The sequence below is a fragment of the Ursus americanus genome, chromosome 20 (genome assembly GCF_024610735.1).
Source record: "Ursus americanus isolate L20-20 chromosome 20, mUrsAme1.1.p, whole genome shotgun sequence".
Taxonomy (NCBI): domain Eukaryota; kingdom Metazoa; phylum Chordata; class Mammalia; order Carnivora; family Ursidae; genus Ursus; species Ursus americanus.
The window spans coordinates 24,116,090-24,133,510 of NC_142146.1; the positions used below are offsets into that span (position 1 = coordinate 24,116,090).

Consider the following 17,421-nt stretch of genomic DNA (forward strand, 5'->3'; position numbering starts at 1 on the left):
TCTACAAGCTAAAGAACACTGAAGATTGCCAGTAAGCCATCAGAAGCTAGGTCAGAGGCATGGAACAAAGTCTTCCTCACAGCCCTCAGAAAAACCAACTCAACTGACCCCTTCATGGTGGATTCCCAGCCTCCCGCATGGTGGGACAATAAGTTTCTGTTGTCTGAGCCACTGGTTTGTGGTACTCTGTTGTGACAGCCCTAGCAAACTGATACATCAGGTACTATATTTGCAAAATTAACTATGCCATTTTAATTTTCTTTTTATGTTTTTGTTCTCTTTTGGCATTTTTCTTCCTAGGATATGAAAATGGGCTTGCTACACTGGAATATTACTCTGCCATTAAAAAGAATAAAATCTTGCCATTTGCAACAACATGGGTGGATCTAGAAAGCTTAATGCTAAGTGAAGTAAGTGAGTCACAGAAAGACAAATATCATATAATTTCACTCATAAGTGGAATTTAAGAAACAAAACAAAGGAAAAAGAAAAAAGAAAGAAAAAGACAAGCCAGGAGACTCTTAACTATAGAGAACAAACTAATGGTTACCAAAGGGGAGGCAGACGGGGAGATGGATGAAATAGGTAATGAGGATTAAGGAGTGTACTTGTCGTGATGAGCACTGGATGACGTATGGAATTATTGATTCATTATATTGTACACCGGAAACTAATATAACAGTATGTTAACTCTACTGGAATTAAAATTTTTAAAAATAAATTAGAAGAAAAAGAAAATGGGCTTGAAAGATAAGATTTCTGTAGAGAGGATATGCTAAGATTAACCTATAAAGGTTGGTGCTCCTACAGCCAATCATGATGGTCTTCCATGACAGAAGATAAAACTTCCTACCATTAAAAAACTTAGCCAAGAAACTAGAGTCTGGAAGATGGTGATATGACATGATATCCTAACCTGTCCCTTCTCAGGTTGTGAGATTGTGAAAAAGAGTAGGGGAGGCTGGAGATAATCTCTCCACTCTGAGGTTTCATAACTTTGAAGCAGGAAGAAGCTGTGTTGGATAGTTTTTTGGAAATACTGACGACATTAAGGAACTTTCTCCTTCTGTATTTGGGACTCTTGAGAGAAACTGCTTGTCAGGCTACCTCTTTATCAACATGGAGGTGGCTGCCTACTTTTGAGGAAATGTGAGACCATAAAGGATGCTCCAGTTTATTTTCTCAGGTACTTCCTTTGCTTCTATGTGTGAAGGATGGGTGTGCTCACGTTTTAAGAGCTAAGGGGAGGTGACGTGATTCAGAGAGTACCATCAGCACAAAACTCAGGTATAAATGCTATAACAGGAGCATCAGACAGATGGACCATGCATGCATCGGTGGTCAACAAGAAGTCAGGGGGCGCTTTCTACACTATGCCTTGGGTTCAGATATGCCCCTTACACCCCGACCATGAAAATGGCAACTTAGGAAGAAAAAAATAAGAAGGAAACTCAGAGATTGGACTTATATCCCCAAAGCAGCTGTCCATTCCCTAAACCGTACAATCTCTAAAGAGAGTTTAAACTACTATATGAAAGAGAAGTGGTGGTGAAGACGTGGTTTTTGAAACATCCCCAATCCTTTCACAAAATTAAAGTAGCTAAGGTAGCAAAATCAGAAATCCATAAAAAACATCATAAGCAAAACTGTAGGACAATGTGACCCCCGGAACCTCAGAATATAGGGTGATGGGGCAACCCCTAGTGTTTAAATTTTTACTCCATTTTGAGTTGACTTTTATGTATGGTATAAGATTATGGTCCAATTTCATTCTTTTGCATGTGGAGATCCAGTCTTTCCAACACCATTTATTAAAGAGACTATCTTCCCTCGTTGTGTATTTTTGGCTCCCTTGTGAAGGATTAGGTTGACTAAGAAGCTAGGTCCTTGTAGAAACAAGAGCTGTATAGGAAAAGGAGAATTCTCATAGGCCTAGGAGCTTGGGGGCTCATAAATTGTCAAAAGGTATCTATTCCCAAAAGAAGAAAGGCTCGGAGAGTGGAGGACTCCACATGCAGATCTGAAAGCAATTAAAACTAGAGAGGAGGGGCACCTGGCTGGCTTAGTGGGTGGAACATGTAACTCTTGATCTTGGGGTTGTTTGAGCCCCATCTTGGATGTAGAGATTGGTTAAAAATAAAATCTTAAAAAACAAAAATAGAAAGGAGCTTTACAGTCTCCAATTTAAAATGAGTGCAAGTAGGTTACACAAAGATAGGATGGTGTTGGGGCTGCCTGAACCTTCAACATTCTGAGAAAATCTTTCTTGGAAATTGCTGAAACTAGAACTCTACTTGGTCAGAGCATGAAGATCAGTGTAAAGAAATGAAATGTTTCAAATACTAGTGTGGGAGAGGCCATGCTAGGAAAGGAAACTTATCTCAGGAAGTAACAAAAATATAGCTATACTAAGAAGCAATTGATAAAAAACAAAAGACTTTTTGGTGATGGCAAAAGGATCTTACAGCCATAGATTTAGGAAAGTTTTCCTAGCATAATTCTATTTCCAATATTCTTCTAAAAGTAAAAGAAAACACATCTTTTTCAAGCATGACAACAGAAAAGGATGAAAGAGAAGTTAAAGACAAAAATTATCTGAATAACATACCTACATAAAGAAAAAACACACCTAAAATATCCCATAGGGCACACAAAATCAAAACATTTCAAAACAAGGCAAAAGTAACAAAGAAAAGTTTACAAACTCTGAAACAATCGCCCATATTAATTTATAAAGGCTCAGAAATAGGTGAATAGGTGTTACAGAATGAATTGGTTCCCTCAAAATTCATATATTGAAGTTCTAATCCCCATTACCTCACAATGTGACAGTATTTGCAGAGAGGATCTTGAAAGAATTAATTAATTAAAATGAAGTCATATAGATGTACCTTAATCAATATGACTGGTTTCCTTATAAAAGTAAATTAGGACAAAGACCAGAGAGGCAAGACCATATGAAGACTCAGAGAGGAAAAGGCAGACATCTGTAAGCCAGGGCCTCAAAAGAAAGCGACTCTGCCAACATCTTGATTTTGGACTTTCAGCCTCCAGGATAGTGAGGAAATAAATTTCTATTGTATAAGCTGTGAAGTCTGTGGTGCTCTGTTATGGCAGCCCTAGCAACTAATATCCTAGGCAAGAATGATATAAATAATATGAGCAAACTGAGCTCAGGAGGGCACATAAAAGATACAGAATTGAAGACTTTAAAGAGAAGAAATACAGTGTGAAAATACACCACAAAAATAAGGGAAAGGAGATAAACTACACATGGTGAAAAAAAGAAAAAAAAAGTGATAGTTATAGAGAACAGGCAAAGAAGACCCAATATACATAGAATTGATGTTCTTAAAGAAGAAAACCAAAGCACTGGGAAGAAGAATAATGATAATTACAATTCAAGAAAAATTTCCTGCAATAAAAGAGACTTAAACAAATAGTAAAGAACATATCATGTATCCGGAAAAATCTGATCCCAAATAGTCTATATCAAATATCCGTGAGCTGTGGTCTGAAAGCCAAATCTAACCCACTTTCTTTTTTTGTGAATAAAGATGTATTGGGTGACGGCCCACCTACTCATTTACATACTTTCTAGGGTTGCTGCACACTACAATGACAGAGAGGAGTATTGAGACATAGACTGTATGGTCTGCAGTACATATAGTATTTACTATTTGGCCCTTTATAAAAAGGTGTGCTGACCCATGGCCTATGCCAAAATAGACTTCAGTAAAAATATTGGATTAAAATTAAAAAATCAATAAAAATAAAACAAAATAAAATAACATAAATTTATTGAACATTCTGGACAAAACACCAAGATACTTAAATAGAAACACTTTTAAGGTAAAATAATGCTCTATGCCAGTACACAAGGGAATAACATAATTGAGATATTTAAATGAAGAAAATATGAAAAGTTTAATTTTCAGCCAAATTGATCTACAAGTCTAAAGGCCATTATCACACCGGTATTAACATTGCAAGAATGCAGGAAAAACAGTTTCCAGGAGCTCTTTCTGAGATGGCCCAGAGAACAAGCTTCAGGAAACCAAGAAAAGATTGGAGAAGCTTTGGGCTAACGATACACGGTGATCATTAAGCATACTTAATCATAGCAATAAGATTAAATGATGGAAGACAAGAATGACAAAATACATGTAATTGTTATTTGCTCCGACAATGTAAATATAACTATGAAAGCGTTCAGAGAGGAACAAAGGAAGAATACAAGGAAAGCAGAACAAGTATGCTGCCTTACAGATATTACCCGGTACAAAAAGAACATTACTTTAAATTATCAGGGGAAAGGGAAAGGAGGGAAGAGTACCTCCTGGCTAGTCACAACACTGTTTCTTGTAGGAAATGAACACAAAATCTTCAAAAAGTGAGACTGTAAGTACTATAAAGGTAAACGACTCATGTAATAGATAACTTTTAGAAAAATACACAAACTTTCTGAAGAACAAAAGTATTTAAAAGAGAAAGGGGCAGAAAAAGCAAAGAAAATAGACCACATTCTAGAAGGAACACAGATGTCCATCGACAGGGGAATGGTTGAATAGATGATGATGGACCCATATGATATCATACTATGCAGCAGTAAAGAAGAATGACTGACCTCCAGCAGGTATTGTTCTGCAAGGTATACACAGTCCTACAGGATACATGTGTTCTGCTGAAATGCAGAACAGTGTGAAAAGTATGCTACTCATAGAAAAGGTGAGAACCACAAAGATATTGGTATTGCCCATATTATAAAAGAAACAATGAAAGAATGAACACAAGATTAATAAAATGGTTACCCTCAGTTAGGATAGCCACACATCTGTTTGCCTAGAACATCTCTGATTAATGCCTTTTGGTATCAACAGAACTGAAGGAGACTGCTTTTTGAAAAGGCATCTTAATGGTACCTTTTTTTTTTAAGATTTTATTTATTTATTTGACAGAGAGAGAGACAGGCAGTGAGAGAGGGAACACAAGCAGGGGGAGTGGGAGAGGAAGAAGCAGGCTCATAGCAGAGGAGCCTGATGTGGGGCTCGATACCACAACACTGGGATCACGCCCTGAGGAGAAGGCAGACACTTAACGACTGAGCCACCCAGGCGCCCCAACGGTACTTATTTCTGATATATAGGTAGACCTTTGACTATCCAGAGGGAGGACAAATAATGAGAAATGTTAACTCTTAAACGTGAAGTGTAAAATATTACTATCTGCATTTTTGACAAAGAAAAGTTTGCATATTATTTTTTTATGTCTAAAATTATATCTAGGTATTTTACTCAAAATAAATGGAATTCCTAATGCAATCATACACACTGTGACAATGCAATCCTGAACAATAAAAATCAATGATTACTTTTTTATGGTAATTATGCAATCATTTTCTTTTTTGAAAATAGATGATCTTACTGAAGTAGAGTTAACATATAATGTTATATTAGTTTCAGATACATATTGATTTGACAATTCTACAGGTTTTGCTATGCTCATCGTAAGTGTAAATATATGTTTATCTGTGAAACTGTTTGTCCTCCTAATTATTACTTAATTTTTAAAAACCTTATTCTTTCTCTGTATTGGCCTTCTCATCTATAATATGACAATACAAAAGTATCTCTTTTTTAAAATTGTTCTAGGATAGGCAGAAGACATAAATAGACACTTTTCCAAAGAAGACAACCAGATGGCTCACAGACACATGAAAAGATGCTCAACATCACTCATCATGAGGGAAATACAAATCAAAACCATGATGAGATACCACCTCACACTCGTCAGAATGGCTAAAATTAACAACATTAAAAACAGAAGAAATAACAGGTGTTGGTGAGGATGCAGAGAAAGGGGAACCCTCATCGACTAATGAGTGGATAAAGAAGAGGTGGTATATATACACAATGGAATATTACTCAGCCATCATAAAAATGAAATCTTGCCATTCACAATGATGTGGATAGAGCTAGAGCGTATTATGCTAAGTGAAATAGTCAGAGAAAAATGCCATATGAATCACCCATATGTGGAATTTAAGAAAGCAAACAGATGAACACATGGGAAGGGGGGGGTAAAAGGAGAGCAGGAAACAAATCATAAGAGACTCTTAACAATAGAAAACAAACTGAGGGCTGACAGAAGGAGGTGGGTGTGGGATAGGCTAGATGGGGGATGGGTATTAAAGAAGACACTTGTTGGGGCACCTGGGTGGCTCAGTTGGTTAAGCATCTGACTCTTTTTTTTTTTTTTTAAAGATTTTATTTATTTATGTGACAGGGAGACAGCCAGCGAGAGAGGGAACACAAGCAGGGGGAGAGGGAGAGGAAGAAGCAGGCTCCCAGCCGAGGAGCCCGATGTGGGACTCGATCCCGGTACACCAGGATCACGCCCTGAGCCGAAGGCAGACGCTTAACGACTGCGCTACCCAGGCGCCCCTAAGCATCTGACTCTTGATTTCGGCTCAGGTCATGATCTCAGGGTCATGGGATTGAGCCCCATGTCAGGCTCCAGGCACTGCACAGAGTCTGCTTGTCCCTCTCCCTCTGCTCCTCCCCCTGCTTGCTCTCTCTCTCAAATAAATAAATTAATTAAATCTTTAAAGAAAAAAAGATACAGAGGGCACTTGTGATGAGCACTGGGTGTTGTATGTAAGCGATGAATCACTGAATTCTACTCCAGAAAACAATATTACAGGGTCACCTGGGTGGCTCAGACGGTTAAGTGTCGGCCTTAGGCTCAGGTCGTGATCTCCAGGTCCTGTGATCCAGCCCCACTTTTGGCTCCTAGCTCAGCGGGGAGTCTACTTCTCCTTCTGCCTCTCTCCCCTTCTCCTGCTCTCTCTCTCTCTCTAATGAGCAAATTAAATCTTAAAAAAAGAAAAGAAAGAAAAAAGAAAGAGGGGTGCCTGGATGGCTCAGTCAGTGAAGCATCTGTCTTCAGCTCAGGTCATGAGTCCCAGGGTCCTGGGCTAGAGTCCCAGGTCAGGCTCCCTGCTCAGCTGGGAGTCTGCTTCTGCCTCTCCTCCTACCTGCCGCTATGCCTGCCTGTGCACTCTCTCTCTCTCTCTGTCAAATAAATAAATATATATTTTAAAAGATAAAGAAACTGTTATTGCATTGTATGTTTACATTAAAATTAAAATTTGAATTAAAAAATAAAATAAAATTGTCCCAGGATTAAATAGACAAATATAAGTAAAAATTAAATATGTGAGATAGTTCTTAGCACATAGTAAATATATTTAAGTGTTAGCCGCTATAATTCTTGTAGTTGTCATCATTATTGACTTTTTAAAAGATTATACTCTCTTCTGATAACTATATTTTAGGAGGGCTGTGTGTGTGTGTCTACATACAGTTCTATATATGTCTGTTTTCTATTAGTTTCCTGGAAGAAACCACAATAACACAGAGAGAAGGGAGCGTAATGTTGGAGCAGAGATAAGAAAAGGGATCAGATGTGACCTATTCCTCCAAATACCTTTAGGGTTTTATTTTATTTTTATTTGGGCTGAATTACTCTGCATTTGGGGATGCATCCTTTTGGAGAATACTGTGTCCCACACTTTTCCCTAGTCAGGAGAGGACAATAGACCCTCTAGGGAGGACAACTCTAGTGTGCAGACAATAAGGTTTTCCTAAAGAGGATAGAGGCATTCAGCCTGTGAAGTATGAAAGAAGGGGCAGTCTTTAAGGTAGGATAGAGAGGGAAAGGAGGCTGACTTACAGACTTAAGACATGACCAAGAATTGGGGTTCTGCCAGGTGGGTAATGCCAGTGAGAATTCCTCCTTTGATTTTCCTCTGGACTCAGTGAATAGGCATATTTGCCATCCTGATTGCAGTGTGTCAAGTCCCATTAGATGCCCTAAACCTTTAGAGTCTTCTGCTGCACTTCGCCAGCCTCGGGTCAGGTTATCAGAATAACAGGCCTGGGCAGGAAGAGAAAGGGCAGCCTTTTCCCATGAGGTCAGGACAGCAAGCACAACACTGAGGGGCCGGTGAGCAAAGAAGCTCAATCACAGCTGGTTAAAATGTATCTGGGGAGAATGAGAAACAAGCACCTCTTCTCTAAAGTAAATTAAAAGAAAAAGAGCCTTGAAGGACAGAAGGAGGACCCTTGAGAGCATAAGCTTATTTTTAATACTCAGAAATCCAGACATCCCCTGAAGTATCCATAGGTCCCTCTAATGATCAATTTCAATTCCAATCAGCAAGCATTTACTGAGAAACTAACGTTTGACGGACACTGCTCTGAACTCAACCTCTACACACTGGACATGCGGAAACAAGTAATGCATAGGCTGTGCCTTCAAAGGTTCATCATTGTGTGTGGAGAGAGATTTTAGAAAAATAGCTAAAATACAGCACGATTATCATAGGAGAGGCAGCAATTCTCTATCACTTGTAATTGGATCAATTTGTTGGCTCAAAATGTCAGACAATTCTCCATATTGATTGCCTTAGAGGGGACTGGTGCCTTTAATGATTTCCACCCAAAGATGTCCAAGGCTGCAAGCATCTTATAAAACCCTGGGCTCAGGAAGTTCTTTTGGGTGTTGACTCCTACACTGTGCTCCATATTTTCTACTTTTCTGACCTCTAAAGTCTCCCTCCTTTGGCCTTCCCATCTAGATTCTTCTCCTTGGCCTAAACCTTTCTCAGTGGTGCCACATTTGGATATTTTGAGGTAGCTTAAAAAGGAAGACACTCAGACGGATCTGGAGTCACCTATACAAGGTGCCTATCTTGCAAAGGACAAGTCTGCAGTCAGCGGATAATTTAAACAAAGGATATCCCTTTTCTCTTTGTTCCACCAGATGGTGGTTTTATCACTCGCAACCAGTCTGCATTCTCCATGGCATCTCCTATTTTCTTGTATCTCAGGCTCTCTTCAGTGACTGTGGTGTAATTACACAGAGCTGGAGTCCTTTTATTTTATCATATTTGCTACAAAGGCCTTATCTCCTGACACTGAGAAGGATACAATGGTCTGAACTATGTTTCTAATGCCAAAGCCCTGGATATTCTGTCCCTCCCAGAATGGTACTCTCCAATATTTCATGACTACCGTGTATCCAAAATTTACATGATCAAAGAATGTTTTCCAAAGACAAAGAAGTTATAAAAGAAGATGAAGTTCCCATGTTCAGGCCCCTATTCCTCTTCCTGACAGTGACCCCAATACTAAGTACTGAGAGCAAAATAGAGAGGTCTGAAATGCTGCAGATTATTATCTGCAACGTACAGGATAGCTTCCCACAACAAATAATTAGCAACCTGAAATGTCAACAGTGCCAAAGTTGAGAAACCCTGAGTTAGAATGCAACTTAGATGTTGCAACAAAAAGACCCCAAAATGAAACGATTCCAACAAGATGAGAATGTACTTGTTTGTTCTGGGGTGAGGAGGACAGAACTGCCACAAGACCCAGGCTCCTTCCATATTGTTGCTCTGCACTCCTCTATGGTGTCATCCTTGCCAAATGGTTGAAGCTGCCTTTGTGACTTCCCCTGAACATTCTGACCCATGTGTACTGCTTTGCTAGGGCTGCCCTAACAAAACACCACAGACGGGGTGGCTACCCAGAAATTTGTTTTCTCACAGTGGAGATCAGGGTGCTGACAGGGTTGTTTTTTCTTAAGGCCTCTCTCATCAGCTTGCGGGTGGCTGCCTTCTCACTGCGTATTGACATAAACTTTCCTCTGTGTGCCCATATTGTTGGTATCCCTTCTTCTTATAAGGACACTAGTCATATTGGATGGGGGCCCCAATCTTATGATCTCATTTAACCCTAATCACCTCTTTAAAGGCCTTCTCTTCAAATACAGTCACAGTGGGGTTAAAGCTTCAACATACGAATTTTGAGGACACACAATTCAGTCCACAACATAATGGGAAAGGAAGAGAAGTTAGAGGACAACCAATTGTATTTTTTAGGGATTTTTCCTAAAAGTTACATAAATTGTTCTCTTGCAAATCACTGGCCCAAAACTTTGTCACATGCCCAGCCCAACCGCAAAATAGGCTGGGAAATCTATTCTCTAGCTTGGTAGCCATGAGCGCAGATAAATCTCAGATGGTGATGTTATTTTACGGAAAATTATTAGAGAAAGAGATAGAATTTTAGAAACTGGAAAATGACAATCTGTTCTAATTTTGATTTAGTGTTTCCCCAATATATTGCCTCTTGGATTCATCCCAACTACCAGGGCCCATGAGATAAGGAAACCAATTCCTACACAGAACCCCAATACTGCAGATACCACACCCATTCCCTCATCTTCTTTTATTTAAAAAAGAGTCACAAAACTGCAGCCACAAGAAAATACTTTGTATTTCCTCAGTGGCAGTTTTGAGTCCAGGCAAATTTACTCCCACCCTGAGTCATACCATGTGTCTCTTATTTTGTCTTTAAAAAAGTAGCAAGAAAGGCTCTGTGGCCAGGGAACTAGAAGAGGAAATGCCTATGCTGTTGGCCTTTAAATTAACTTCCTTTTCTGCCAGTGAACACCTGGACCTCTGCCTTAATGACTGAGGTTGAGAAGTGGTTCTTAAAGGCATACAATTTGGAGCATATCCTGGATAAGATCATCTATTAATAACATATTAACAACTATCATAGCTAATATGTATTTTAAGAATGACCTAGTAAAATTGTAATACACTTTAACATATATTCACTCAGTTAATATATTAACATTGAACAGTTGTGATTCTAATGTTAAATTTTCAAGCAGTTTATACTGCTAATGGCTAAAACCAGGCTATTGCCTGAGTCGTTTGTGGAACTTCAATAACAGTCTATATATTTACGTGAAATGCCATTAAGCCTGAATGGGAGTTATGGATTAATTATTGAGCTGAAAGAAGGTGACCCTTCACAATGCCGATGAGCATCGGTCTAAGAGAGCCACTCACCGTTCTTCTTGTAGAACATAATTTCTCCTTTGAATTCTGTTTTCTCCTCCAGTGACTTTTCTATCTGAAGCATCAGCTGCTCATTGGTTTCAACTCCAAATAAGAATTTGCAGCTGCAACTCTTCTGCATGACTTCAGTCCGGGCGAATCCAGCGAGCTCACAGAAGCCATCCGAACAGTAGACTATGGGGAACCCCTTAGCCACCTGGGCATTCGCAAGGATGAAGTTGCTATCTGTAAAACGATAAGAAGACACTCAGCCACTGTACGAGCATGAGGAACTCTTTTTTTAAAATCACAGTTTCAGTAACAAATTTATGAGCGTGCGTATTTAGCTAACAGTACATGTCCTGATGTGATAGGGTGGGAAAGAGACACTCCAAAACACTGACCAGCAGAAGTATGTATTAAGCTCTGACTTTGGCTTGCATTTTGAAACACACGACAGAGGGAATACAGTATTCCTTGGTCTCCTTCGAGGCCCTTACTATGCAGTTGGCAATCAGGTAGGGAACTTTTGGGCATGGCTTCGGGCTCAAACCCTGAATCTGCCACTTGATATATACATAAACTTGAACAAGTTATTCACACACTAAACTTCAGTTTCCTTAGGTTTGATATCCCTAAATGCAGACCCTGACGAGGATTCCCGTGGAAGTCATTCACTTGGCGGGAGATTTCAGGAAGTAAGCAAGTGGGGAATTGAGAAAGGGCAGGAAGGAAGGTAATAAAGAGTAGGAGAAAGGGTTTCACTGCCAGGGCAGCTGAGGTTGTATAGGGACCCTAGAAGTAATCAAGGACCACAACTTGGAATTTTCCCACTAAGGGGAGAGAAAGGTATGTTGCAGGAATTAATGAGAAGTGTACATAACATGCTTAGCAAAGTCTCTGGCACAAATAAGTATTCAATAAAAATTGTTGAGTGTTATTCACATCCTTTTGGTTATTATTTTGTTTTTTTAAAGATTTTATTATTTATTTATTTATTTATTTATTTATTTATTTATTTATTTGAGAGAGAAAGGCAGAGATAGTGAGAGAGAACAAGAGCAGGGAGGAGAGGGAGAAGCAGACTCCCTGCCTACATGGGGCTGATCCCAGGACCCTGAGATGATGATCTGAGCCGAAGGCAGAGGCTTAACTGACTTAGCCACCCAGGCACCCCTATGGTTATTATGTTAACAAATAAGAATCAGAGGACAATCAAAAATAGCAGAGTATTAAGTGCTTAGAGAGAACTCCTGGGGGACAGTGTGAGAGGCAATATTCAGGGAAGGTTCCCTGCCGGGGGAATTTCTTTTGAGACTAATTTTGAGGTTTGGATATGATATTTATAAGCAAAACGACACATATTGGAGATGGGCTGTAAGAAAAGCCATTTATAAAATCTGCTGGTAGGTGACTTTAGGTTCAGAATGAGTTAGAGGCTATTGTTAAATCATTCATTCATTCTGTCATGAAACAAATGTTGGACAGTGTATCAGATAATATTAGAGGTTGGGATTTTTAAAATAACACAAGTAAAAATGGATAGAACCACAGTATAAGTTGTTAAATGAAAAAAAAAATCAAGATTCAATATAATATGTTATTAGATGAACTATTTGTCTGAAAATCTATAAACATATATAAACATGTATATGTATATCTAAATATGAAATTCTTGTGTGTACCTAAAAATAAGTGGAATAACTTGGCAACTGTAGATCCCTTTAGAGAGAGCAACTTTGGGCAAAGGTGGTAGGCACACTTATTTTTACCATACACCTACTATACCCTTTGAATGTTACATCATACATATGCTTTATATATTGCCTATTCAAAAAAAAACAGTATGTTTAAAAAAGATTTGCAGCAGATAGCCTATTTTACATGTCATGAGAAAGGAAGAATTCTAGCTACTTCTCAATGGCCAGTAGGACAAGCACTGAAGATCTCTTCCATGGGCTTCCTCATGGCTTTTTAAAACATCTGTTTCATGTTTCCATAGTCGACTATCAGCTGGCAAAACCAAATCTACTCCATCCAGCTTTGCTCCAACCAGCTCGTAAGCCCAGAATGCCAATGCGAGTGCTAACATCTACATCCTGCCTGAACTGGCCTGGCTCATCCACCCTCCCAGGCACCCTCTCCCTGTGGAGAAAAACCAGAGCTAAAGCCCTACACTGGGAAGCCTTCAATGGCATGTTATTTTGAAGCCATGGGAGTGAATTAAATTATCCGAGATAATATTTAATTCTGCCACACTTAGCAGAAGTATTTGTTGACTGTGGACTACATGTTGGACTTCGTTCCAGGTGTAGAGACAAAAAGTTTACTGGATGCATCTCTGCCCTTGAAGATCAGGAATGAGCCTGCATGAGTTCCCAGCGAGGTCCAGACGTGGGCACCCTCCTGCTGGGTGATGGTCTTCAGCACAGCTGTGGGTCACTCTAACCGTAGTGTCTCTTCCTCTCCCCATTCTAAAACTTTGGCTGAGAGATTGCTTAGAAAATGTAAATACAAAGCATCAGCAAAGTACTCAGACATCCTGAAAGAGCTTTAAATGCATTTTCAGAAACCATTTCTCAGTCGACTGCTGGCATGTTTATTGACTTTCTACTATATGCCCAGTGACTTGATTCTACCATATGGCAAGTCCTAGGGTGAGGTGACAGTGGGTGTTAAAAGATGAAGAAGGTATAGTCTCTAGCTCTAGATTACTACAATTTAATTAAAGAAATGCATGAATATCAATAACACTAAAACACAGCTTACGATAAGTACCAAATCAATGGTACACAGATAATACATACTACCAGAGTTGAGAGATTCAAGATTCTAAGATTTGAAAATAGTGAGCTTGGAGTAAGACAGAAATAGGTGGAGCTGATTTATCAAAAAGTCCTGGAAGGTCAGAAGCAGATGCCTGGATGGAATGGGCTCGGGATGGAGAAACAGTCATTGAAGACAGAGAATAAACGACACTACATTTTGTCCTAAGGTCCAGTTTCCCCGTTATTTAAAGGGCTACAATAGTTTTCTTTTGTTAGTATTTATCTGCTATACCCTTTCTCATCTTGTTACTTTCACTCCTTCTAGGGACCTACTTTAGTTCATGTCTTGCACATAGCATGTATTTAAATTTTAAAAAGTATAATATGAAGGGGCGCCTGGGTGGCTTAGTCAGTTAACTGTCAAACTCTTGATTTCAGCTCAGATCATGATCTCAGGGTCACGAGAGCATGGCACTCTGCCCTGGGCATGGAGCCTGCTTGGGATGTTCTCTCTCCCTCTCCTGCTATCCCCCACCTTCAAAAAAAAAAAAAGAAAGTACAGTATGAAGATACTTCGACCAACCCAATATCAATAAATTTACTTGTTATCATTTTTACCAACTTAATTTGTGCTTTTCTTCACTGTATATTTTGCATTTTCCATTCTTACAAATTAAGAAATATAACTTAATTAAAAAATTGTACAATATGTAACATCATCAATAAACATCCACCATAAATCATATATCCAACAAAACCCCCTGTGTGCACCACAGAGACTGTATTTCCCTCCTCCCCCAAAGAAGAAACCCAAAACTTGAATTTTTGTAATAACCATTCCCATTCATATAGTTTTTACCCTTATATATGTATCCTCACACAGCATATCGCCTATTTTTTCCCTGATTTTATGGCATATATTATAGTATTTCCTTCTACATATTTCTTAGTGACTTGGTTCTTTTATTAATTTCCTTAACACCCTTATAATTGTTTACATAAGAGACCAGCTCTTCCAGAGCTACAATAAGCACTCGAAAAAAGCTGCTAAAGGATTCACCAGATTGCCTGAACTGTGTGTTTCAATTAAGGATTATAGTGTGTTTGGGGTATTTAATTCTTCCTGCAAATATACTGCAAAAACAAAGCAAAAAAAAAAAAAAGTCATGTATTTGGCCTTTCTGTTTATATTTAGCACTTGTCCTCGATATGTAATTGCATTTCAATTCCAAAGAGAATTTAGTGGCAGTCGACGCCTCATACGCTTAGTGTGTACTAGCTACATGAATAGTCCTTCTGTTTGGGAAAGAGTAGCTCCTCTTGCCCAGCTATCTACTTGGAAACATATGCTTTTCTGAATACCAGTCCTGGAATCTCCAAAGAAACATGACATTTACTTTAGAATTATGTAAAACAAAGCCATTGCCATAATGATTATGAACCCATCATGGCTATATCACTATCCATACACATGCTAAGAGTATTTAACCTTTTAAGGAATCAATTATGCATATGTGATATGCATCTAAATGCCACACAGCTTTTCCCTGCATGTTTCTAGGTCATCCTTTTGTGCAAATTCAGCTCTGAAGTGCCAGTAAACAGTAGGATCTAAATGTGTTTACACATTAGGCAGTTCATTCTTTCTCTAAATGCTTCCTTAGCAAAAGGCTTGTGTAGATCGTCAGAGGGAATCTCAGGGTTGGGAGAGAGCCAGATCCTTTGGTCCAACTTCCCAAAACATAGCACCATTTTCCTATTCAAATGGAGATGTACTATTCATTGTCAACTTCCCAAGCTCTATGGGAATGGTGGAAGAAATGGAAAGGTATCGAAGAAAAAAGAGGAGGCAAACGTCAAACCACTACTAACTCCTTTCATCTTTGTACGTGCGCCCCCTTTTTCCTGAGAACACTGAGGCCTGGAGAACTTTAGTTTCTGACCAAAGGTGTGAAGCTAGGGATTAAAATCCGTTCTCTTTACTATATCCTGCATTCTTTCCGCAAAGAAGTGATTTGTTCTCTACTTCCAGCAGGAATGGGTTAATTCTAGAAAAATAATTCTATAAAATAGGTTAAAACTCATTCTAGAAAATGGGCTATTCTAAAAAATTGTTACCTCTTCTGCTCTATGAACAGCCCAAATCAATAGTTTTTTTCCTTTACAGAGATCATTTATTAAATAAATAAATAAAATATCAAGTTCAGCTTTAAAAAAAAGTTCATTGATGACATCTCCCAAACCAGCCGGCGTCTATCAACAACCTCTCTGTCACCTCATTTCCTCCAGAAAGTCAGTATCTCAAAAATACGACAGCAACTTTCTCGGTTCCAAAATATTTTGCACAGGCTCACTCCAGAGGCATAGAATTGTAGCTGCATTTCAACAGATCAGGTTTCTGATCTCCTCATGCCCTTTCAGTGTAGACCAGAGTACTTCCAAAACTCTTGCATTAAAATATCCCTCCACTGGCTGAAACCATAAATTTGTATTCCAAGGGACTTGGGGGCATAGATCAAAGTTCAATATTGTTTTTGAAATCTGATGTTTAATAAAATCTATCAAAATTTTGTGTTCTACTGTGTTGTATATTCATGTTTGAATGTTTTTGATTTGTTTTAATATGGGCCTGCCAAATCTTTAACTCAGTTGAAACTTCAGGAAGGCGTGCTGTTTGTTTTCTATGACTCTGCATACCATTTAGGACACCTCGACAGAATCTATGCTTGAAAATCATGACTCAAGGTAGACTGATCTGGGAAACAAAGGCAAAAGAAAAAAATTAAGTTTCCTTACTGCCTACAGCCTACTGACAAGTCCTTGAAACAGGTAGAGTGACCTTCCTCTGAAGCAGGAGAGCGAGGTTCTTGTCTCACCGAGTCAAAGAATGAATCTCGTGGACAAAGGAGAGTGAATAAAGTGGTAGAGTTTTATTAAGTGAAGATACAGAAAAAGCTCTCAGGAGTGAAAGGGGTCCCAACAGGGTTGCCAGCGTGGGCCTCCGCTGACAGTCTTTTATTTAGAACTGATCAGGGAGCTTATGGCTTTATCATTCTTGTGATGTCTTGGCTTGAGTAAGGACTGATGAGAACATCTTTAATGGCTAACTTCTTTTTAGGGTCTGGTTATTCTTTGTTGGTCACAGGCAACTGTCATAAAAAAAGACACTCCTCCACACATGCCTAGGGCAGGGGGTCTGGTTTGTTCCTTTATCTCTGGTTTCCTTTCACCTCCACAATTTGGGGATTTCTGTGAACCTGATCCTGTAGCCCCCTACCTATCTCTCCCTACCTAGACCCGCCTGTCCCTTAGTCACCTCTGGGAGTTCAGCTGCCTCAATGTTAATACTTGCTAAGAGCAAAAGGCAATCTTAACATTATCCCTGAGGTCCAGGATCCTGTAAGTCTTCTGTAACATATAGAATTTCCTTTGAAAACTTCCTTTATCCCTACCACCCCCCACCCCCCCACCCCCCACCAAGATATGTTAGTAATCATTTTCCAAGCTTATGGCCCACTGATATACATCTGAAGGGTCTCATGACTGAGTTTTTACTAAACAGTAATAAAACAACATTTTCCTAACAATAGCTAGCCCCCTCAGGGTCCTGGAAACGTTGTTTCCAAAATACCTTGGGAGGTTTGTGCTATCCCTAACACCCTCCCAACTTGAAAGTATCTAACCAGTCACCCATCACGACCTCAGTGCAGCTCTTTCTGCCCAAGGGTCCTGTCCCAG

At 39.2% G+C, this 17,421-nt stretch overlaps 1 protein-coding gene across 2 annotated transcripts in view; it reads right to left on the minus strand.

Moving 5' to 3' along the window:
• The window catches only part of KCNH8 (potassium voltage-gated channel subfamily H member 8), a 360,902-nt gene that overhangs the window by 229,820 nt on the left and 113,661 nt on the right, over nucleotides 1–17,421 (minus strand). For both annotated transcript variants that reach the window (XM_045791943.2, XM_087870334.1), the window contains exon 2: nucleotides 10,928–11,161. In XM_045791943.2, the coding sequence (XP_045647899.1) occupies nucleotides 10,928–11,161 (234 nt within the window). The remainder of the gene's footprint in view (nucleotides 1–10,927; nucleotides 11,162–17,421) is intronic.